The 26,068-nt window shown below is 35.4% G+C and overlaps 1 protein-coding gene across 1 annotated transcript in view; it reads left to right on the top strand.

Annotated features, from left to right (window-relative positions):
• Positions 1-6,141: 6,141 nt before the first annotated feature.
• LOC131047214 (probable prolyl 4-hydroxylase 3) overlaps positions 6,142-26,068 on the top strand; it is a 45,932-nt gene continuing 26,005 nt past the window's right edge. Inside the window, exons 1-4 of the mRNA XM_057981079.2 lie at positions 6,142-6,792; positions 7,093-7,174; positions 15,130-15,227; positions 15,336-15,433. Of these exons, the coding sequence (XP_057837062.1) occupies positions 6,557-6,792; positions 7,093-7,174; positions 15,130-15,227; positions 15,336-15,433 (514 nt within the window). The 5' untranslated portion in view covers positions 6,142-6,556. The remainder of the gene's footprint in view (positions 6,793-7,092; positions 7,175-15,129; positions 15,228-15,335; positions 15,434-26,068) is intronic.

The raw sequence follows: 26,068 nt of genomic DNA, 5'->3' as shown, positions 1-26,068 counted from the left end.
ATAATAATAATAATTTTTTTATTTTTTTATTTTTTTGATGAAAATTTTCTGACGCATTTGCAGGTACAACCGTATGGATTTTTGTGCCTCGTAAAGCATGCCAATGAAAAAATCATGGCTCAGATGCACTTGTCACCGAAATAGGTCGAATTATTAGCTAATACAAGATAACTCTAACAGTGCCCTAGTGAGGCCTCTACCATCTCATATTACATTGGAGCATGTCTTCTTCTTGTGGTTTTTCTAGCACCATTTCTTACAGTGTTTTTTGTAACTCTATGTGGTGTTGGACTAACCTTGTGTGTCTGTTCATATGTGTTAGTCCATGCATTGGTTGTGAACTTTCACCTTGGTTCATCATACACTGGTACATCACATACAATGCTAAATCAAAATAAGTACTCACTACATGGCATCTCGTTTTTCGTAGGTGCTCACGCTCCATGATTTTTTCATCTGCATTGCATTGCATTCGCCTAATTCTTTTCCATTATTGACCCCAACTAGGAATGTGCACATGTCCCCTGATTATTCTGCCCATCTCCCCATCCCCAACTAATATCCCTAGAGCATTTTGCATCTCATTGCCTAGCACCTTGCATACAAAACCATTCTCCTTTAGTTCATATTCACCTAAATTGAAAAAAAATTGTAGCCTTTGGTTTAGTTTCTTGAGGTTTGATATTTATAAGATTTTTGTATTCCAAAAGTGCCACATTGCTTTGTTTCTATATCTACATTCATATTCCCCATAACTCTTCCATTTGTAGCCTTTCCAGAGATCAACCCTCCATTATGTTGTTGCAATTATGAATTACTAGTTGTCCTCGTTCCCAACCATATACTCACCAACACAATTACTGTATTTAAGATCTTCTTTGAGTTTGCAATGTTTTCTTTTTGGTTCATACTGCATATGCCAACATAATGGCTCAAACTTGTTCAATAAAGTATGTGCATGTATCCAGTTTGATTTTTGCCTTCATCTTAATAATTAGATCTACAAGGAGGAAGCCAAACAATGATTGTGTATAGAAAAAACATCCTTAGTTATATCAATTATGAAATGTTTGAAGCATAAAAGGATTAAATTTAGATAAGATAAGTTAATACGTATATGTTCAAGATATTGTCTTAAGTGGATTTTTTTTGGGTTGGATAAGCTTACGATAAATATTGAGAGTTTTGGCATGATTTCTTTTATTCTTTTTTCCCTATAATCATTTCCAGGCTTTTTTTTACCAATAGTGTCGGCATAATTATTGGTCCATCACAATAATTATTTATTTCTTTATTCGCCTTCCACTTTTAGCAATTTGAGGGATTATGAGCTTTATGTATCTGCCAATATGCCTACAACCTATAAATTCCCTTAGCAAATTCAACTCTTAGGTACATTATCTATAGATTCGTTGACTTATCTAAAATTTTGCAATATGTTTGAACTTCTTATGATGCTTAGTAGGAAGGCATCTTTGTTAATGATCATCTTAGCACCACCTCACCTAGGTAACAAACCTCCAACCACAGTTGTAGACTTCTTGAGAAAATAATAGAGACCAGACTCTTAGATGGATTATTATATGGTTAAATATTGTATATAAAGTGATATCATAGATTTGTCTCTTGAGGTCAAGAAAGCTTTTATTGTGGTTAAAATAGTTAGTATATATTTATATACATATATTGAAAAATTTGAGTTCTTAATAAATCATTATATAAATAATACTTTCATGTATTGGAGTGTGATTCCATCCAATTAATATCGTTAATCTCATACTTAAATTGGCACTTAATATTAAAATGGATAATGATACATAAATAATTGAAAATAAAACTTGATAGTGGCAATGCTAAAATAAATTATGAAATTGATGGAAGGTAATATTAATATTAATGATTATATTATATGAAAGATTTAACAAATATTTATTTATTTTGAATCTAAGAGATAATTTTGCTGATACGTACTTAATGTTCACTTAGTCACACTTGAGGATCATGTCATGTTTTTTTTTGTGAAATGAAAATAATTTTGAATTATAGTTGGAAAAATAAAGATGTGGATCAATAAAGATTCTAGAATACACATAATATGATTTACCATAAAAATGGTTTAGTGATTCAAACATTTGATTTTATTGATGAGTAAAGACCAAACAACTAAGCATCCCTTGTTAGAATGAATTCACTTCTTGATGATTACTGCGAGGGGTAATTTTATTTTGAATCAAGTACAATTATGTATTTTAAATGGATGAGTACCAAATATGGATAAACAAAGAAGGGTATATCTCAACTTAGATTTGCTTGCCAATAGTCGGTTTAAATGCTTTGGCCAAAGCTATTATTAATCATTTGATTCTAGATGATTGTTTTACTTCACTCTTTTTCATATCATGATGACATGACTTGCATGTTCATATGTGAAATGTTAGTTAGATTCATCATGGTGTATTAGGATTCCATCTCGCTTGTCGGTTTCAAATTACTAAGTGCCTCGCGTAGGTTTGTGAGCTCTTTGTACATGAAGAGCACCGAGAGAGCTTTCACTTCATGTTTGGGTGGAAAAGCACCTGGACCACATTCTTGTCTCATGATAGTAGAAGGAGAGGAGTCTGCAACAACTAAAGGCGATATTGTTGTATAGTATCAATGAACATATTATTCCATGTAATCTACCTTTTGGTCTTATTATTTGATTTAATTGACCTTATGGTCTTGTTAATGCATTATTACTCCTTACGAGAAGAATTTTTGTATTCAAGCATTGATGTACATTATTCCTTATTTATTATTATGGAAAATTATGATAAATTTTTAGAATTTTATTTTATGAATGTCTACATCTTTACAAAGAAATTGAAGAAAGCCTTGACCCAACTACTTATTGAGTAAATTAATCCTAATGGTGAGAGGGTGCAAGAAATTAAGAGGATGTGATGGATGTCAATGGTACAGATCCTAGAAGGTCTAATAGGCTCCTAGGTTAACCAAAGACCAGTGACAAGGAGGTTTATGCTAATGATTTAGTTAATGAGGGGAACCATGCAAATAAGAGGGAGAATGAAGAAAATGATGATGTTAGGAAACTATTGATAACCACTCCAAGGGAATCAACATACAAGATTTTGACAACATAGAGACAATCTTGATGGGCTTGCCTAGAGATACCCACACCTGTACTAAATGCAAAACTATGACAACGAAACTCTCGACACTCAAGGAGAAAGTTACAAAAGTAGATAAAAAGATGGTGAGCATATCAAAATTGAGCTCCAAAGTTTGCATAGATCAACTACCAGGTTCCAAGTGCTACAAGAAAGGGAGTTGGACAAATATGGTGACAAAGAAATTAACCATAAGGAACTTTACAAGTTCCTCACTAAAGATTGGGGACAACTTTTTGGCTAGCCCCCCATTGTCTATTTTTTGGTATTTGTTGATGTTTCTCTTTAAGTCTCTGCTTTGTTGTTGGTTGTTATACTCTAAAATTGTTATTAAGATTTCATTAATGGTCCATTGACCTATCTATTTGCCTCTAGGCTTTTTTGTTTAAAGTGTTAGCACCTTGGTACTAATGCTTTGATATGAAAAACAAAATTATTCAATATGTTTAAAAATCTATATAATATTTCTTGTTTTCTATTATATGTAATCTTTTATGAACATAGTGATTAAGTTATAAAAATAAGTAATTAACAAGATTAAAGATGTTTCTATATTTTAAGTAAATTAAATAAAGCTATATTATGTTTCACATTAAAGAAAATTATTTTAAATTTGAAATTGATGTTTGTTGTTGATCAGAAATAAGTCAAGGTGTTCAATTAAATGGAATATTTTAATCTTTAGTCAAATTTTGTCCTCATATAAATGTAATAACCTTTCAACATGGGATTGTCTCTTCGACTTCTAATGAGGACATAAATGTAGTGACCTTTCAACTTCTTTGAAAGCTTATAAATAAGCTCAATTTGAATCCAATATATGAAGTTACAGGCATACAACTCTTAGGATGAGTTTGTTAAGCTATGATATACATCTTGTTTGTCGAGTTAGCCAATTCAACTCTCATGAAGTCCACAAGCATACAACTCCTTCACGAGTTTGCCTACCTTGTATGGACTCAGGCATACATCTCCACCACGAGTTTGCCTAAATTGGATATATTCAAGGGCATACAACTCTTCCACGAGTTTGCCCAAAATTGTATGGATTATATATTTATATATATATTGAATGAAATGAAGTTTTTCAGATGGTTTATTATGTGTTTACAATACCACCAATTCTTCTTTGGATATTGTCCCTTGAATTAGCAAAATAATTCAGATCAGTGGTATCAGAGCCAAGTTTGATCATTGCATTGCATCTCTAAGAAAGCAATATATTTTTGGGTAGTCTAGTAGTGTTTCAGTATTATTAGGGATAGAAATACTTGCCATACGGTGTTTGATTGTGCAGCCCTTGTGATTAAAATGCAACATATATTTCTCAGCTTGTTGAAAATATGAACCTGAGGAGCCATTGTCTATAACTCTATGTAGTGTCGCTTCCTCTGCTCATGCTCATCAACTTCTACTCACAAGACCCATAGATTCTCAACTCACTCTTAATTGTCAGATGTCTCTACTCATGTCCCTCTGCAAAGATCGTGGGCATGATCGACCCAAGTGAGTAGTGAAGGGGTTGCGCTAAGAAGAAGAGGGCATCAAGCATTGTGTGGTTGCGAAAGAGAACTGAGGTGCGTAGCAGGAGAGATGGTGAAACTTGCATAGGAGAGAGTGCGTGAGTTAAAAGCAAAGACAAAGGGCTGCGTTGGAAGGCACTGAACCAAGAGGAGGAGGCATCATATCAGATTGCATTTTTGTATGGATAGTGGGTGAAATGAATCTTTAGCAGAGGCTCTCACCTAACACCTTCAAGTTGTATGGCATAATTTAATTTGGAAGATGATCGGGCAATGGGGTCCATTGCTTTTCAAGAAGGGAGGAATGATCAGAAATAAGTCAAGGTGTTCAATTAAATGGAATATTTTAATCTTTAGTCAATTTTTGTCCTCATATAAATGGAATAACCTTTCAATATTGGATTGTCTCTTCGACTTCTAATGAGGACATAAATGTAGTGACCTTTCAATGTCTTTGAAAGCTTATAAATAAGCTCAATTTGAATCCAATAGACAAAGTTACAGGCATACAACTCTTAGGACGAGTTTGTTAAGCTGTGATATACATCTCGTTTGTCAAGTTAGCCAATTTAGCTCTCATGAAGTCCACAGGCATACAACTCCTTCATGAGTTTTCCTAACTTGTATGGACTCAGGCATACATCTCCACCACAAGTTTGCCTAAATTGGATAGATTCAAGGGCATACGACTCTTCCACGAGTTTGCCCAAAATTGTATGGATTATATATATATTGAATGAAATGAAGCTTTTAGATGGTTTATTATGTGTTTACAATACCACCAATTCTTCTTTGGGTATTGTCCCCTGAATTAGCAAAATAATTCAGATCAGTTGTGCTTTAAACACAATTTTTGTCTTCAAATTTAGAAGTATTTGGGTATATTAAGACACTTATTTTAGATACACACAACAAATGTGTTTAGAGTTCAATCAAAGACATTCTCACATACTTTACATATATTTCACCAAAGATAGTTATGCTAGTCTAGCAATTTTTTAAACTCTTCAAATCTAATTAAAAATATATTATTTAGTTTTTAATAAATTTTTCTTTATTTACTATCTATGTAATCTAGTAATTTTAATTTTTTAAATTCCTTAAATTTAACTACAAATTAATTATTTATTTTTAACAAAATTTACTTTTAATCACAAAATTAACAATCTATCTATTTAACTTATATATCCAATTACTAATTTAATATTATAAATTAATTAAATATCTATAACACGTATTAAATTTTTGATAATAAAAAAATTGAAATAACACAAAATATATTATAAAATATTTCAACGTAATACCATCTAGAAACTTAGAACATAGACTTTATAAGTGACAAAGACTTTACCATAAGTTCTCACACAATTGTGAAGAGATAATTGACATGCATTCAGAATTTTTGTAACCCAAACGCGTGTCATGGAATTTAGAGACCTAAAACCGTAAATGTAACTTCAATAAACCAGTTCAACTATATACACCCCGTCATATAAATTTCAATAAACCAGTTCAACTATATACACCCCGTCATATAAATTTAGATGAGAGTAGTTGACCTGCTGATGGGACCCATCGGACTGGAAACTATCTCAGAAGTCATATAGGAAACTCATCAGAATGTGAGCTCGACAAACAAATCTAAGATTATTAATGGGCTTTAAAATTGCATATGAATTGGTCCAAGGTAATATATAAATGACCAGAAGACGTGTTTGAGTGGAGCAAATTCAAACCAAGTGGGTCGCAGAAGAAAGTATAGATAGATCTATTGGGAAGGGGTAATTGATCTCCTAGTGCAGCAAGGCATCTGTTTTTGTTTTTTGGAGAAATGGTGTTATGAATTGAAGGAAGATTTGAGAGATGAGATCGAGAGTCGAGGGGATGGCGAAAGGAGCAAGGAGTGGGAAAGCAGGGAGGTCGACATGGACGTGCACGGTGGTGCTGACATTGTTGCTGATAGTATCAGTTATGCTCTTAATGCTCTTAGCTCTGGGAATTGTTTCGCTGCCAATAAATGCTACTCCCCCCGAGGGCCTAACCACTGGTCTCACTTTATCCAATCGTTTGATCGAGAAGAAAGTTGTACAAACACATGAGTATGCATTTCTCTATGATTCCTGATCCTATTAACGTAATTTTGGTTTCGGAGGACCTTTCAATTTATCTGTGTTTTCAGTTCCAGATCTGTGCATCTACCTGCATTTTCATCACTTTTCAATTTATTCTTTTCTGGGTTTTGCTTTTTATCTTTTTGGACATTTGGTTGCCCGCGTTATTTATAATTTCCATGTTTATGTAATCCTTAATTTATTTTTTTCCCTGTATATGCAATAAAGCTTGCAAGGCCCATCATGCCAATGAAATTAATCTGTTGTTGATCAATCGGTGGAGTGCAGGAGTGATGGAATTGATGGGCCAAGACAATGGGCCGAGGTTCTTTCGTGGGAGCCCAGGGCCTCTTTGTACCATAATTTTCTGGTATGCACACATTATTGTAAGCTCGATAATTCTGTTGCAATGTAGTTATATCTTTAGTTTAAGATATGAGGGTTCCTTGTGCTTCTACTACAATTTGGGTTTCCGGTTGTTCTTAATGTGAAATGAAGTTTTAGAGCGATGCCAGTACGCATAAATGCAAAGGGGAAGGTGTAACACTGTAAGTGGCCGAATGGCACTGCAGTTTAAGGTTTGCATAAACTATTGGTTTTTTAAGAAAAATTGATTCAACTCAGTTTTAACGTGTGGACCAAAATAGTAGTCTTGACAAGTTTGACCGAGGCCCGGATTCAGAAACCCCTGAATTGATGATCCCTGAGTTAAATCAACAATGGATTCTTAAGACACTTCTTCATTCACCACTGTCAACAATGCTGTCTTAATAGTTTATTTACTCGCAGCATTGTTAAATAATGAATTAATTGAAAGGAAATTGAGTAAATAAACAAGGCACACATAATGCATGAACACATGATACAGATCTTCAGCTGGATAAAATCTAAATGGCTGAAAAACTCCAGGAAGGCTTTGCTACGAGCATCCATTCACTAATTTAGTGTCAGTACATGGAGATTATATCAAATATATGGTTTTAGGAGAGTTGTTTAACATATCTTATCAGATTCTGCTGCCTCCACTTTGCTCTTGCGTTTCACAAGAACCCTGAACACGTTTTGTTCTTCCCAATTCAGTCATGTGTGTGTCTTCCCAGCCCAACCCCTTCTATTTTCCTCCTTTTTGCCCTATATTCTTCCATTTGTTCCCTTGTTTGGGAAGATGGACGGTTGCTTTCAATGAAAAAAATCATCCATGGTAACCGCCAACAAAATTGCCTTCAATAATAGTTCCCTTGGATACCAACTCAATTGCCATCCTAGTCATCTCAACCGCTATTATGCCAAATGGAATATTGTCTGCCAAAGGAATACGAACAGCTTCAGCCCAGGGAGAAATGAACAGCTCACAAGCTAGAAAAAAATGGGTGCTGTCCTAATTGATGCCACTCACAACGATTAGCTCCAACTGTCTCCAACCACTCGTGCGGGAAATGAAACAACCTTTGTCTCAACGGTAATAGCTGTCAGCAAGAGACAAAATTGTCACTTACCTAGGAAGTATAACAGTTGCGGATTTAAGGAGAATTGTAATGTTCTCTTTTCAAAATGAAGCCAAGTTGGAACCCAAATGCTCAACATTCAACTTTTGAGGCCAAGTTGAAACCCAAATGCCCATCATACACTAAGAAACTGGGATATAATAATGATTCTAAGAGAATCATAATGTCATATAAGCAGCCATTTAAGTGTTATTATAAAACATAATTATAATGAAGAGGGCCTCAAGTAAGCGGCACTATAAGATAACGACTCTTATAATTAAAGTTTATTGTAGATAATTTTTCTCAAATTTCAATCAAGGGTCACGAAGGAAATTTGAAGAGATGTCTTTTGGAGGAAAACTCTATTTAAGTGAGACCAAGCAAGGAGAAGTAGGCATATTGGTCAACCATTCTATTTTTCTGATTGCTTCTCCTTGTTGAAGATTGGACTTCTGTTCATTTTACTTGAGGAGGAAAACCCTCTAAGTTTGGAATTGGAGGACGAAATCCCACAAGTCTTTGGAGTGACTTCACTTAGAGATCACTATTGCAGATTTCAAATTTCAGATGATAGTCAAGATACATCTTTCTAGATTTCAGTGCCATCATCTGGGGTCTCAAGGATTTGATGAAGGATTGTGGTGATTTGTAATTGGTTTATAACAGAAATAAAGACAGATTTATGCTAAAATTCAGCCCAGCCAGTTTAGGGCTCCAGCCACTACATTCTTGGGAAAGTACATGTCAGTTTCAGATCTGTTCAGGATATATTGGAGAGCAAAGTCAGGTGGAGAATAGTGCCGACACTTGGTTTAAATTGCTGCAAATTATATTAGAGTTTGGGATGTCCAAGATTCTTAGGTTAAATTGCGGTAAATTATATTAGAGTTTGAAATGTCCAAGAATGGGGAAGTATGCTATCCATTTAAGGACAGTGGTCTGCTCAATAACCTAAGAGAATTTGATAGTTTTTGAAGGCAGAATTAAGGACAGAATTATTGCTAAAACAGGGCCATATTTCGGGGACAAATTATTGTTTCCTGCGGTAAGAAATTGCAGCTCTTGGAGGTATTGTGAATTACCATTCATGCTGGTTACAGTTTGGTGAATTTGTGCAAAATAAGAATCTTTTAAAAGGGGATATTACAATGGTATTAAAGCTGGATCTTGTTAGCCTGTGAAAGAGAAGCCAACAATTGAATGCAGATTACATTTCACTTTTGGTACTGAATGTTACAATTTGGGATATTAGGGAAGATTTCATAAGTTGTATGAAGATCAAAGAATTCCAAGGTTTATTTATTTATTCAATAAGTAATGAAGAGGCTTGAATTGCTGGAAGAATCCAATATTTTGAGTTGTTGCAGCCATTGGTTCAGACTTGTTGAATAACAATAGACAACAAAGGCGGCAATAACAATGGGAGACAATTTTTGACAAAGCATGATGATTGTTCTTCCTTTGAGTAATCATAGTGCAATTGGAGAAGGTTTGATAAAGATGGGATTCTGCCTTTTGAAGGTTAGATTGCTAAAATTTTTCCAACATACCATCTATGAGACCAAACTTAACACCAACCTACCATTCTCCTTTGTGGGTCATTGCCACCGTATTCATAAGTTACATTTAAAACTCATATAAAGTGACAAATTTAATGTGGAGGAATTGCAGTTTGGTTTGGAAGGGAATAAATTGGCCGCTTCTTCTAAATAATGATTCACACTTTCTTTATGTTGTTTGAGTTTATGATGGGGTCACTAGTCAAAGTTGAGCTTTGCTAAAATTGAAATAGAGAAAAACACAACCATTCCAACAGAATTAAGGAGCCGTTGTGTAATTGGAAGGGTAATCAACACCTTGGAAATCAACTTTGTTATCACAATTTCTACTAACTGGTTAAATTTTAAAACTTGCCGCTTTATAAGGAATTGATCTGTTTAAATAAGACAAGGGGAATAAAGTCGACTTAACACTCTATTTGGTGCAACAAAGGGTGAATTGTGGGTCACGTGTGAAAGATCCCTTGACGTATCCAGGTTCTTATCTCCTTGTAAGTTGAACCTTGTATAAAAGACTTTAACTTGCATGCTAGCGTATGTATGCTAACTGCAACATTTCTCTGCCACATGGATGTGAGTTTTAATCTTCAAGAAATAATATTTCTTTTAGCCATGGCTGACCCATGTATAAGATAAAGTAACCTTGGGGAAGTCGTGATGTACACACAATTATATTCTTATTGCTTCCAATGGGATTGAGCAATTTTCATTAAAAGGTGAATTTGGAGGTTATATAAATTGTGCGAGGAGTTACTGGCATAAACTAAGGTTTGTTCTCATTGGGAATCATTAATAATAGATGGATGCTGATAAAGAAAAAAAGATTGATACAATGATAGACATGCTGGGTCAGATGCTCCACATGATCCAAATATGAATGCTTCCAGAAGGTGGAATAGTGAGGTGAGCACTTTAAGAGGCAATAACAATAATCAGAACAATCTCACAGAGAATAGTTGTTGGGTTTGTTGATAGATCTATGTCTCACTTTCATTTGTAGTGAAGACATCCATGTGGAGGAATTTCAAAATTCAATACAGGAATATATTAGTACTAGTTATGTAGATTATAGAAATCTTCCTACAAAGATCCAACAGGCAATTCATGAATATGAAGAGAACCATGATCAAGACTTGGGCCTAAACCTCACAAGGATTTCCAACTTTTTAGTAGAGAATTGATGGAGCAGGAGAATAAAATCATTTAGAACAAGAACCTCAAGAAGTCATCAAAAGGGTTACAACGTTAGAGCAGTTAGTGCCTTGGACCCAATCCCATTCTAATCAACAAAAACATATTTCACCAATTGCAAGAAAGATTGATGATGGTCAAAACAAACTTAGAAGAGATAATCTTTGCTTCTTATGCAAGGAATCTTTGGAGCCAAGTCACAAATGTTGGAGCAAAGAAGTGATGACATTAGAAAAAGTGTTGTGGAATTCTGATGACGAATCAGAAATAAGAAGGTGGATTATGAGTCTTTAAACACATCAGAGAAATAAGCTGAAGAAAAGGTTTCAACAGTCACTGCCATTGGTTTTGAGTTTGCTATAATTGTTAGATCAATTATTAATGATAAGCAATTTGGGAAGGTTGACACTGACCGGGGATCAGAGATAATGGATTCAGTAAACAATCTTTCAGAATTAGGCCAGTGTGAATGGTTTGAAAAGGAAACTGATTACCAATGTGATAACATGAGTAATTTTCAAACTTACCACTATGGTGCAAATAACCCACGTTTTGAGATGGATGCCGATAGATTTGTCCATTTGAATAACCCACTTTTTGAAATGGAGGTAGACTGTGGAGACATCTCCTATTTAAGCTTTGCAACTTGTGATAATATCATAGTGAACAGAAGTTGAATGGTGAAATGGTTTTTCATAAAGAACAAGCCTCGAGAAAGTTAGAAGTTGTGGGGACAGAGCAATTAGCAAAGTTGGGTATGGCTCAGGAATTTTGTAGGGCAATATGGATAGTCAAGAAAAGTTGTTTGAAGACAAGAAAGATACAGCTATTAAGAAGTCACATTAGCAAGACTTAGCAACAGATAGATGCTAATGAATTACACTGCATCATTAGGGAGGTTCAGAGTATTTCCAAGATTATTTTCAATTTATTATCAAGATTTATCTATCTAGATTTCCATGCCATCATCCAGGGTTTCAAGTGGGCATTTTGGTGAAGGATTGTGGCAATTTGTTATTGGTTTATAATGGATTTAAAGGCAGAGTTATACTAAAAATCACCTCAGTCAGTGTAGGGTTCCAGCCGTTCCATTCTTGGGAAAGCACATGGCAGTTTTAGATCTATGTAAGACAGATTGGAGGGCAAAGTCAGGCTGGAAAACAGTGTCAACACTAAGGGTTAAAGCACTGCAAACTATATTAGAGTTTGAGATTTCCAAGATTGGGGAAATGCACCATCTATTCAAGGACAGTTTACTGCTCAATAACGTAAGAGAATTTGATAATTTTTGAAGGAAGAATTAAGGATAGAATTGGTGGTAACAAATCACAGCTGTTGGAGGTATTTTGAATTGCCATTCATTGCTGGTTAGCGTTTGGCGAATTTGTGCAAAATAAGAATTTTTTTAAAGAAGATGTTATAAGGGTGAACAACTGGCAATGAAAGCTATTTATTCTTGCCAGTATGAACAAGTCTGGTCCTTCATATATTCCTCTACTCTTTCAAATTTCCAATTGCTGCTACATGCCCAAGTATGAATTTCAGCAAGCATGGAGGTAAACTCTTGATTCTACACGCATCATATTTATGTTCTAAACACTATGTCAACCGTAGTAGCTTCCAACATACCTACAGCTCTGTCTAAGAGATTCACCTTGGCTGCGAATAAATTTGCAGCAATACAAAATGCTCTTAAAAATCACTATAAGTGATCTTTTCTTTGCTGCAACTATAGTTGCAATATGTGCTTGGTTATAGGACCTTCCTGGTCTACACATCTCAACCATTTTCAGATTACACCTCCCTATCCAAGGGGCTTCAGGTGCCCAAAATCCTCAGGACATTATTAAATCAAATTGAAAAACTCATAGTCCACATGCCTTTTCAAGATTCTTTCTTGCCTTGGCTTGGCATCACCCAAGCCCAATCTGTTGTTTAGGCATAGGTCAACTGTCAACCAATCATGGACACCAATTTGTCCTATGAGTGATTCACATACTGCTTTGGCAAAAGTGGAACTGAAGGGAAAAGTCTGCGCACCTTTGTGGTTTCCACTTGAGTTGTACGCTCTACTTTCTCTTTGAATTGAACATGCTTGCTTCCTTGAGTCAGTCTTGTACCTCTATGCACTTGCTGCCCTTGAGTTCATTGTTCTATATCAGTTGGAAGCTTCACAATAGCTCCTACAACAGCTTTCTCATGCCTGCATCATTCCTCATTCATTGGGGAATAAATACATCCAATGGCATTGATTAGCCTTGTACTACTCGAGGTGTAGCAATGACAATTGGATCTATTAGCATACGAATTCACAAAGAAACTCTTGCCTTACAACCTCAGCCTGTATTGATTCTTGCATTTGAAGTATATAGCATCCCACACATGCACATAGGGACTGCCAAAGATTACATCATATATCTTTCATGGTACAACTCTTCAGCTTTATAGTCTGTATGTAGACTGAATGCTAGCTTTCATTTCTTGTTTATGTTTATGCCCATTTTGTGTTGCAGCCACCCCAATGGATATGGACGTGCATTATCTACAACATCCAATTCCAATTCAATTCACTAAGCAAGTTATGGGAAACAATATTTGATTTTAAGCATGAGTCAATTCTTTTATTCTCCACATTAGAAGGGGCTAATTTGGGATTCAGCTTCCAACACTTCTCATTTGTATGGCCTTCTTTATTACAATGTGTGTAGTGTGGTTTTCCCTTGCCTTTGCTTTTTGAGCTGACAGTGGAAGTAATGTTTTTTTTGCTCTTCCTTTTTTCTGTATCCTCATGTTTGGTACCACCATGCTGTTGTTCATCACCATGGTTATTTTTGTGGAATAATTCCCCTTTTTTATGTAGCTCAAGGAAGTGTGCATGAATATATGCTTCATTATATCTTGGGGCTTGGGCATGATAACTTGCCTCTTTAAGAGACCCAACAGTCCTCCAACATATTTCATGAGCACTTCTTTATCCATGATGTCTTTAACTATCTTGACTCACCTTTTTCTAAATTTGCTGTTGTACGTTTGCATGCTTTATCTTTGTCATTGCCTCAAGTAAGCTACTGTATCAATCATTCTTGTTCATGACATATAGGATAAAATTATATACAGAGCAGCCTCTTGAAGTCTTCCCATTTCTCAAGTGGTGGCACTTTTCCTCTTTTCTAATGAGTGAACATAGCTCTCATACCATGTAAGAGCATGCTCAGAAAGTTTTAGCGTGCTCCTCTTTGGTACAAGTGTACTTGCATCGTGTGCTTGGTTATAGGACCTTCCCAATCTGATCAGCCCAATATTTTTTGGATCAATCTATTTGACTCTTCTCTAGCATTTGTGGTCTAGGAATGTTTTCCTTACAACAAAAATGCATCTCATTTGGCAATTGTCCTCTAGAATCGGGAATTCTTGACACAATAGTATAATTGGCCTCACTGCAATTGATATTACTTTGGGAGAGCTAAGAAAGTATGTTACTTGGGGATATAGAACTTATTTTGATTCTTGGACTTGTTTGTATTTTGACTGCTTCCCAAATCAATATAGATAAGGACAAATTCCACAATAAAGCATGATGCATTTCACATGAGGTGATCAGAAATGTTGAAATGTTCTAGGGAAGAGGATAATTCTCTTTGGGATTTAGGAAATACTGTAAGAACTGGCTATTTGACATTCACAAAAGCTATGATATTTATACCTAAAAAACTAAAAATTGATATTAGAAACAATTATTTCCGCAGGCAGGACACAATCACATAGCCAGGGTGTTAAATCTTTTACAGTTGCCAGAAATGTTTCAAGCTGGAAAATGTTTCCTAGCCATCTGGACAAATTCTAATTCTCAGATGCCCTAGAAACAGGCACCTGCTTGCCAGGCAGCTTCGGGTTTTCCTGATTTGACATGCAAAAATGTTTTCTTGTTTTAATTTTTGTGGTATTTAAGCATAATAACTTCTGTCTGTGAGTTAAGTACCTAAATTTATACAAAAGTCATAAATTGATAGAAAAATGTTTTAAGATAAAGGGTCCTGGAGTGATGGAAGAATAGTGTACTCTGTAATTGATTTTTGGTTATTCAACAGACTAAGGAGGAATGTGAGTATTTAATCAGTCTTGCAAAGCCACACATGGTGAAGTCAACTGTGGTGGATAGTGCAACTGGAAAAAGCAAAGATAGCAGGTTTGTGAATATTTATTTCATTGTTGGTATAGAGCATAAGTTCTTTATGATAGTTATATGGTAATGCTGTTTCTTAGGCTCATATTTTCCCCATCTGATAAATTGCAGAGTTCGTACAAGCTCAGGAACATTTTTAAGACGGGGACAAGATAAAATTATAAGAGGCATTGAGAAAAGAATTGCTGATTTTACCTTCATACCAACAGGCATGTAGCCATTGTTTTATCTCATCCTTAATGCTCTTTTCTAAAAATTGAATTCAATTATCTATCATTTGTTCTTGCTATTTTGACTCCAGTGGCATAGCTATAATTTTTGGTTCTAATTTTGGCACTGCCATTCAGGCACCTTCTTCTAGGGTTGAAGAAGCCACTTTCATTAACTATCAGACTTAAAAGTAGCTAATTGGTGGAAGGAACTTTTTTGAATAATATGACAATATATTTCATGCTCATTTTATTTTCTTGGTAACATGCATAAGGGAAGGAATTCAAAGAGGACTGTGGTTAGTTTGAGTGGTTCACGGTTACAAATTGGAAGAATTGCCTCTGACAAGGACGGGCGTATGCCTTTGAAGGACATCCTGGAGAACATTTCCATATTTAACATAATATATCTATTCTATTAATAATATAGTGATTAATGGCCATTGAAGATTATATGTCATCCTTATGCCCCTTGGTAAAAATGTTGATATATCATAATTTAAAGTATAATTGATTGCAAAAATCATAGAATTTTGTCTCCAGAAAAGGTGTTTGTTAGTGCCTGTTATTACTGTTATTATTATTTTTTGATTGGTAAATTCACCTACTAGAGTGTCCTTCAATTTAGAAACCACAATGGGGAGGGGGGAGGGGTATCTATTCTATCACAATCACCTAGGACTTGCACTTGGCCTTGTTCGTTGGGGTATGTGACACCCAGAAATGGATCTGGTAGTTTACTTAGATTAAACATTCAACTTTTATACATATGAGCATGTAACATGTCTGTTGGGGATTGGAAGATGGTCTCTCATTGAAAATCCTGATAGTTTATCACTTGAGCTCATCACATTCAATGAAAAAATTGTTTACTATCAATGATTATGGAAGCCTCAAATCCATGTAACATGTCTCTCGGGGATCTGAACATGGTTCCTGACTTATGAAAGCCTTGATGATTTACCACCGGAGTTCATCCCATTGCAAAACACAACCTTATTAGTGAAACAAATCCTAGAAGAGTCCAGATCCAAAACAGAGGAAAGCCTAAGAGGAAAGAGATTGAATCCATTTGAGTTATCAATTATACTTTTTTATTTTAAAAAAAAATACACATACACATACACATACACAGACACACACACACACACAGAGACACAGACACAGACACAGACACAGACACAGACACATACACATACACATACATGTCTATATATCTGTGTGCGCATACACATACATATGTATGCATGTTTTGGTCATTTTATCCCTTTTTGGAAGGAATACCGTTAGTGTCATAATAAACATAATCATTCAAGAATACAAATCAATCTGGCAAAGGCACATTTTTAACAATGCTTAGCTGATGAAATTGTGGTGTCCTATCCTTTTGGTGAAAATCCATCTCTGCTTCTTGCTATATTTGATCTACATCCTAAGGAATCCAATATTTAGTAATTTTATTGAAGAAGAAGACAGATAGAAGAATTGTTATGAATTAAAGAAGAATGATCAACCTTTTTGTCAGCAATGTTTTTGAAATCTCTACCATAGAATTGTCTTTTAACTTTTAAAATTGTTTTAGACTCATTTGGTAATATTTTTAGTTGTAGTTCCCTTGTTGGTAATTGACAAACATTCCAAGTATTGAGAAGCTTCTTGGAAGTCCTTTAAATTGAACTTTGATGGGGCTGCCAAAGGTAACCTTGTTTTTTAACTTTTAAAATTGTTTTAGACTCATTTGGTAATATTTTCAGTCGTAGTTCCCTTGTTGGCAATTGACAAACATTCTAAGTACTGAGAAGCTTCTTGGAAGCCCTTTAAATTGAACTTTGATGGGGCTGCCAAAGGTAATCCAGGTTGGGCTGTAGTAGGGGTTGTGTTACCTTCTCCTTCTTTGAGGGGATCTTTCTTCTTAGGCTCTAGGATGAATAATGAAGTGGAAGGGCCAATGGTTTTGGAGGGCTTCAATTTGACCAATTCTTTTGGATGTAAAAAGTTGGTTCATTTAGGAGAACTCACAGGCTGATATTGCTAGAATGGCTAAAGGCTCCTTGCAAGTTTGGATAGCTTAACAGTATTTTTGCTAAAGCATGTCTTATGGGACAAAATTTTAAAGAAATTTCTTATTTCAATAGCTTCAGGGAACGCAACACAAAGAGGGTAATTGTCTGGATGCTCCCACACTCCATTGGATTTTACCACATGAGCAGGAGCCTCTGAAATTTTTTTGAAATCCTATGAACAGAATTGTTAAGTACCCTGCCAATACCAACATGACAACTTTGAATAGAATTCTGACCATGATGAATTCACCAATACTCTGTCATGCTGATATATGAGTATCCTGAATTTGAACCACTATTTTGGAAATCTTACTCTATTGCTTAGGGCTTTTGAAAAATTCGAAAACTAGAAGTTGAAATCCTAGAAACTCATAACCTTCAACACAAGTATCTGGCAAAATCTTACAACAAGGCCATGAAGGCTTTCGCAAAAGTCTGTCCTTAAGGATGCTGGAAAAATGGTTGATTTTGCTTTGAAAACTCTAGATTTTGTCCATAAAACTTCACCTCAAATCAATACCCCTGTGGCTACCATAATAAGATCGACCTTTAATGTTTTTGCTTGTTTAAACAAGATGAATAGCTCTGCCAAACTTTTATAAAAACTGCCCTTAATCTGCATTCCATCACAATGGCTACAAAGATGCTGAATATCATCATCAAACCTGCAAAAAGGAGAAAAGTTTGCCTTGTCTGCCATGAGCAGTAGAAATAAATTGCTTAAGTCTTAATGATTAACAGCCTTCATATAGGTGCTGAGATCTCCATGCTTTCCACTCAGATTTTTTCCTTGCTTTAAAGCTCAATGAAGATGATAGAACTTGCTAATGTCTTGACCAACCTCTTGACTGAATAAGCAGAGTTTTAGTGTGGTGAAGCCACTGTAAAAGTGTGCCCGGAGGGGTTTTAGTATAGCAAAGCCATCCTAAAAGCATTCCAATAACACTCAGATTTCCTTCACAAAGCTGGGTGGACATTATGAGTGACAATGCCATTTGAAAATTGTACCTAAGACTGTTCATAATGCTTTTGGAGCTGGGCACACATTACTATAGCAATTGCCATCTTTTACCATATGACTTGGCTGAGAATTATGTGGTTCTAACCACAAAAAGTTGTGCTTTATTAACTTGTTATTTCTTTTCAATGTTGGCTGGCATGGATCTCTGAAGACATTGCCGTATTTTTGCTGACTTTAGGCAGAGTTTTTGCTGCTCTTTACCCTTTTTCTAGGTGTTCTTTGCTTATCTCTTTGCAATCTAGGCACACATCACTAATGAATCTGCCAGTCAGAGTTTTCATGTGGCAGTATAATGTCCCGTTTTAGGATAATTAGGAATTATGGGACAAATACTTGAATTCCTTAGAATTACAATGTCTGATTTTGCTATGAACTTAGGCAATTGATAATATAAAAACAAATATATATAAAATGATAATCATCAATCCCACTTGCTATCTCTGATTTATACAATTAGGAATATGCTTATGTGAATCGATATGACTTGCACTAAGTGTAATGATCTCTTAGGATCTGTGCTATGTCATGTATGGCAATATGAATATGCTATGAGATACAATATGGTATTGGTTATAGCAATATGCATTTGCTGTCTCTGATATAAACTCTTAATACATGCAATTTATGATAGGTAATATCACTTATAGCGATATAGTAGTTGCTGTGTCTGATCCAGATATAATAACTTGCAATGATATGCTTGATGCTGTAATGTCCCCTACTAGGTTTAGGCCTGTTTTAACCATAATTAATCTATTTCAATATTCTTATGACTTTAACTAAATTGATTAGGAGACAAATCTATCTTAACATGAATCAAATCTATATGATATTTCATAATTCAATTAATTTATCAATTTTTAATAAGTAAATTGTCCATCTACCATACTAGATAATTAATTCTATCATATTAGATAATTAATTTTATCATCCATAATTCTTGATGCAAGTGTCAACCTTTGTTACTACTTCAGTTCTAAGGAAGAAGAGGATGTCTATGTTACCGAAGCGCTTAGAGACCAAAATACAATAGGCTCCGTCGAAGTTTATGGATTCAAGCCCTTACCCTATCTTGGGAATCATCCTATTGATTGGATTTAGATTGCCCCTCTTTGGAAACAACTCCATCCTTAACTTTTTTAAATACTGACAGTAGTAACAAGAATTATATATAAACGTATTCTTCTTACTGTTATTAACTTAAGGGTTCTTTCTGATTTACATTCTAATATTGTTATTTGTCTGATCAAACTATATATCTAACTAGTAATCAGAAAGAACAAACAATATTGTAGACAACAAGAGTTGATTCAGTGTACCAGGCTGCCAGACAAATGCTTATTTAGCAGTCAATACCGTAATCAGAATATCCAATTCCTCCTTCCCCTCCTTGAATGATTTGGGAATGTCTTTATATATATTGTAATGGGAATGACAAGTCACGTTGCTAGAGACATGACTTGTACCTGTTCATAATAACCTCCTTAACTAATCGCACCACTTCATGATAATCGCACCTCTTGATGGTTAGTTAATTCATCATTTGACATAATCCCTTTGTTGGCAATACTGATGGTTATAATGTTTATTCATTTAACTTCAGCTTACATGCAATTGCTGCTTTCCCTTATATTGACAAATCACTGCCTTAATAGCGGCAGCTCTTAAGTGTTCCTTTAAGCACTCTGACACTAATAAGAAACACAAACTTAATAAATCCTTTAAGGAACCACAAATAATTTGGTGCAAGCAAGTGGTCAAACTTTCGATAATAGTTTCGGAAGAGATAATAAAGACCCACGGTATTATAAATTTATCGAGCCTTCATCTTCAAAACATTAGAAATTGAATTAAGCTTGGCCTTTTAATCTTCAACGCTACTCATATTGATATCTTCAAATGTTATTTCAGCAGATAATATTTGTTTTAAATGCAACCTTTCATATTCTTATAATCGCCGTGTCCAGTATTGAAACATTCATTTACTATGTATTCGGCCATCATTGAGACTTAAATCTCTTCCTATTCATTTGTTCGGATTTGGGGACATGACAGATGCTGTTTCTGATATATGCTCTCTTCACTTGCAATCACTGGTGCCGTCTCTGAATTGTAATTATGTGCTTGCAACCGATTTGTGCCAAATAGGCACTTGCTCAAATGAGCAGATCCAATCAAGGATTAAAAGATTGTAAGATTCCAAATCGATGCTTGTTTGAATGTGTTTGATCCTCCTCTTGTACCTTGCTAGATGAAACTGTTGCACCTCTTGAATAATGAAGGGACATAGTACTTGCAGATCAGGTCTCTTAATATCATAACAAATTTATTTGTTATCCAAATTGTAACTCTTCATGAGGATTGGTTTATTTAGTAATATCGATTAGTCTTGTATAATCGCTGTCTAATTACTTGCACCTTTCCTTCTGTTGTACTTTCCATGCTTAGTAATTATTATTTATATACTGTTATTGACTGTGGATGAATCACTGTTGGTTATTGTCTTCTTTCCTCATCGTATTAATTTATGATTTACATCTTCATTGCTGTTACTACTCACTTTTCTGAGTCTCTTCACATCATCGTTCCTTCCTTCTGTTGCTGATGTTAGGACTGCACACTTAATTGCTGACTTGCATTCTTAACCAACCTTGCCCATATGTACTGTTGGTTTGTATTTATGACATGATTATGTGTCTTGACTTAATTGATATTCTTGCTATACTTCTATACTATGGTGAATGTGGATAATGAACTTCGTGATAGTGGATGCCCTAATCAATATTGGAAGTGCTTCTTTGAAAGTATAATCTGTTCTTCAATTGTGATCGATCTATTCATAATGGTGGATAATCAATAGGCTGTTAATACATCATTAAGTTCATTACTAGCGGCGCTGGCAATTAGTGGATACTAGCTGATAATATAATAATTGGTCCTGCTGCAATGTTCGGATTTACTATTTTATACCATATGTAATCTCCATGTGGTTTTGGTATGATGGATGCTTGCAAGTCTTTACCTCTTGATGGATGGATAACCTATCAACTCCTTACAACTTGAATGATTATGCTTCTCTTGGAAATCTGAAGTCTTATTGATATGCAACTAACTAAAAATACAATGTACAATCTGTTATTCTCTAACTCCTAATTAATTGTGAATACTATCAAGGCTGCCACTCTTGATCATATGATTGTTTATTGTTTATTAATTTCTAGGTTAAAGATGGGGACATTACAGGCAGTGTCACCTAAAAAATGCACCTAGAAGAATGGCTGATTTTGCTTTGAAAACTCTAGATTTTGTCCATAAAACTTCACCTCAAATCAAGACTCCTGTGGCTGCCATAATAGGATTGTCCTCTAATGTTTTTGCTTGTTTAAACAGGAGGAACAGCTCTGTCAAACTATCATAAAAACTTTCCTTAATCTACCTTCCGTTGCAATGGCTACAAAGATGCTGAATATTACCATCAAACCTGCAAAAAGATGAAAATTTTGCCTTGTTTCTGCTATGAGCAGCAGAAATAAATTGCGTAAGTCTGAATGAATATCAGCTTTCATATAGGTGCTGAGATTTCCATGCTATTCACTCTTATTTTTTTCCTTGCTTTAAAGCTGAATGAAGACAGTAGAACTTGCTAATGTCTTAAGCAACCTCTTGACTGAATGAGCAGAGTTTTAGTGTGGTGAAGCCACTGTAAAAGTGTGCTTGGAGGGGTTTTAGTAAAGCAAAGCCACCCCAAAAGCATGCCAATATCACTCAGGTTTCTCTCACAAAGCTGGGTGGAAATTATTTGTGGCAGTGCCATTTAAAAATTGTGCCTAAGGCTGTTCATAATGCTTTTGGAGCTGGGCACTCATTACTCTAGCAATTGCCATCTTTTACCATATGACTTGGCAGAGAATTATGTGGTTCTAACCACAAAAAGTAGTGCTCTATTAAGTTGTTATTTCTTTCCAATGTGGGCTGGCATGGATCTCTTAAGACTTTGCCATATTTTTGCTGACTCCGGGTAGAGTTTTTGCTGGCCTTTACCCTGCTTCTAGGTATGCTTTGCTAACCACTTTGTCATCTTGGTGCACATAACTAATGGATCAACTAGAAAGAGTTTTCATGTGGCAATGTCACCTAAATAATGCACCTAGACTCACTTATTTTACACCTTTAAGCTGCACACAGTTAACTCATGGCCAGGGTTTTGAGCAGAACTTTTGAAGGTTTATTTAAGTCCTTCCAAGTTGGGCGTGCTTTTCTAGTGTTTTTGCCCTATTTTGGGCAGAGATTTTGCCGGTCAATGCCACAGAAAAGTGTGATGGATTATGACCTTTTATTGGAATCTCCCATGGTGACTTTTTATTATGCCATTGCCATTATTTCAACATGTGTGACAGAATTTTTTAGGTGGCACTGCCAATCCAAAAGTGTGCTTCATTCTAATTTAATTTCTTCTTGTAGGTGCAGATCACCAACCATTTCGCCACTTTTCATCTGCCTTAGGCAGGACTTTCTCATGGTAATGCCAACCCAAAAGTGTGCCTTGTTTGCTTGCTGATTCTTGGTGGTGATTATGCCACGTACTGCCCAAAAGCAGAGAATTAGGGAAAAGTGCACTGAGACTTATTCAATTTCTCTCTAGCTCCATACTTTTATTTTATACTTCTTTGATTGCCACAGGCATGACCAACAGAAACCTCATCATTATCAACTAGAACGGTGCAGCCTTTGATCACTCTGCAAGATTAGTTAGCCAAAATACCAGACCAGGTATGGACATGCTATTGCATACTGACTGGGAAGACCATGAGTTTGAAATTTGAATGGATTGGCCGAGAATTTTGAGGACCAACTAATTGGTACAGTTTCATAGTGGTACCAACAACCATGACACCTGAGTTTCTTCCTGAAGAGGGAAGTTGCAGAGGGTTTTGCACGGACAGGTGGTATTTGTAAATTGATTTGTTCTCCTAAGTTTTTGTTTTGTTTTTCAAATGTCTTAAATGTTTTTGTTGTTTTGGATGTTCTTGAATGTTTTTACAGAAACTTAAATGCTGAAAGCAAATTATGCTAATCTGCAAGAACACTAGTAATGTGATCAAAGCTATCTTTTTTGTATTTTTCCCAATGCAACGGATAAGGCATTCAAGTTAATCTGCAAACTTCTTGTAAAACAACTGTTTCCTAAATATAGCATTTCATATGAAAATGCAAGAAGCTCTTTTTAAAAAAAGGTGAGCTTTTTTATTTTAATAAAGCTCAAGGATATGAGATTTAATTTTCTAGTGTTTCTTAAATGCAATGCAAAACACAGACCCACTTACAAGCAATAAAATTTTTCTTTTTCAAAATGTGAATGACTATTCTTGTTCTCCCTAACATGCAATCTGGGTTTTGCGTTTCATATAGTCATACACAATTCAGATTTCAGTGAGCCAGTAGAATACACAAACACTAATGTAGCATTGGTAAACTGAAATCTGAAGCTACAAATTTTCTGTATTTATAATTCTCTAATTGCAGATCTTGAATTGACAGTTGCATTTTTATGAAAATAAACACCTCATTTCCAACTATTCTTTTGAGTACATTTGCTAGAAGAATACTCTAATAAATATGGTACAATCTGATTTATTAAGATGAGTGGGAACCTAGCTGCTAACAATCTAATGTAAGCTGAAACCTTATTGGAACAAGGAATATGTGCAATTTGGAGAGTGAGACAGGCTGCATATGCCAAGGAAAATTTCCTAGGTTGACTTTAATATGTGAGCAAAAGATAAACTGTTTAAACTGACATATTTTATGTGTAACACCTGATCTTTGCAGAGCTCTCAATTCTGGAAGTGACCAACAGAGATTTAAGTAAAACAAATATACACACAAACTAAGTTCACACAAGTCTCATTCCATCTACACTCAATCGAAATGAATAAACACACAAACCTGATTGAAGGAAACACTTAAAATAAGAATTTACACCTGCAGATGTGGAGTAGTTTGCTGTTAATATCCTCAGTATTAAATCGCTTCTGGACTTCCTTGTGAGCAACTGACTGTGCTATACCTCCAAGGCTGGATGAGGAGGGAACAATTTGAGAGCGGGGCTAATGGTGGATGTAACTGATTTAGCTTTGATTATGGTTGTAAAGAAAAATGACAGTCTGAATTGCTTGTAAATGTTTGTTCTCTTCTCAAATGGAGTCTTCTCAAACTTTTGTACGAGAATAAAGCCAAGATAGGAAAACACAATAGACATATCTACTTTAAGTGTAATTGAGGGAGAAATGAAAGATTCTTTTAGGCTTTTTTAGAAATTAACGTGCACAACTCATTGTAACAAGTTGTAACCGCCATGTGGAGAAAGTGGTGATTTGGCATACATGGCAGAATTAAAAGTTTTAAGAAAAACCTGAAAACACAAGAAAACATTGAATGACAAATGAGGACTATTGGAGACAGTTGGAAGGGTCTATTGGGCTTGACATGTAAGTTTTGCCTTGGAGATGAGAATTAGTTTTCACATTCTGCTTAACATGATATATTGGTATTGAGCAATGAGGATTTGTGTCATCATGGAACTTGATATTTTGACCCATATGCGTTCGGATAATTACATGTCCTTTGTCTAGGGATACACAACATGTTGAATATCCCTCTAAGGATCACTCCCCCAATCCTTTGCTCGAGAATACTCAATGTGATGAGTATCCCTCTAATGATCACCCCCTTGGTCTATTATGTAGGGATACTCAATGTGATGAGTATCCTTGTAGGGATCATACCCGTAGTCTCTTGCATAAGGATATTTTCCTCACCTAAGGATACTCACTACAAGTATTTCTGTAGGGATTTTTCCCTTTGTTGCTTGTCCAGGGATGCAAAGCATGATGGGTATCCCTCAAGAGATCATCCTCTTAATCTCTTGCCTAGAGATACAATGTATAGTGCATCTTTAAAGATCACCCTTGCAAACTTGCTGAGATACTTGTTGCTTCGAGCACAGGAATACCCACCATGACAAGTATTCCTTTAGGGATTGCCTATCTTCTCTTGAACCTAGGAATGACCCTTGTGATGGGCATCATTCCATGGATCGTGTTCCCTTCATGAGCTGGTGGATGTGTGTTCAAATAGTTATTCTCCAAAGTATCCACCTTGTAGATTCCCCCATTGTGAATGAGTATTTGAACATACATTCTCTTGGTTAGCAAGATTAGTTCTACCATGAAAGCAATTACTTTACCACTTACATGGGTGTGGAAATTACCCATTGTTGGTTGTTCCTATGAGGTTCCCCTTTTAGGACTCCCTTGGCTCTTTATGTTTAAACTCCTCATTTCAGTGGCACCTCAGATGGGAGCTTCTTAGCTTCATTACATAATGGTTCCTCATGTGATAGACCTAGCCTCGAGTTGGTTTTTGGTATTTACTTGGGTCAGTGTCCTTCCTGTGGGAGCAGTAGCTATACTATTCACATGAATGGTGGACATTGTCCCACCATTGTTGTAACTACGAGGATTCTTAACTCCTGAAATTGATTGGAATGGA

This window comes from Cryptomeria japonica, chromosome 4 (genome assembly GCF_030272615.1).
Source record: "Cryptomeria japonica chromosome 4, Sugi_1.0, whole genome shotgun sequence".
NCBI lineage: Eukaryota > Viridiplantae > Streptophyta > Pinopsida > Cupressales > Cupressaceae > Cryptomeria > Cryptomeria japonica.
This window is presented reverse-complemented; position numbering and strand designations above follow the sequence as displayed.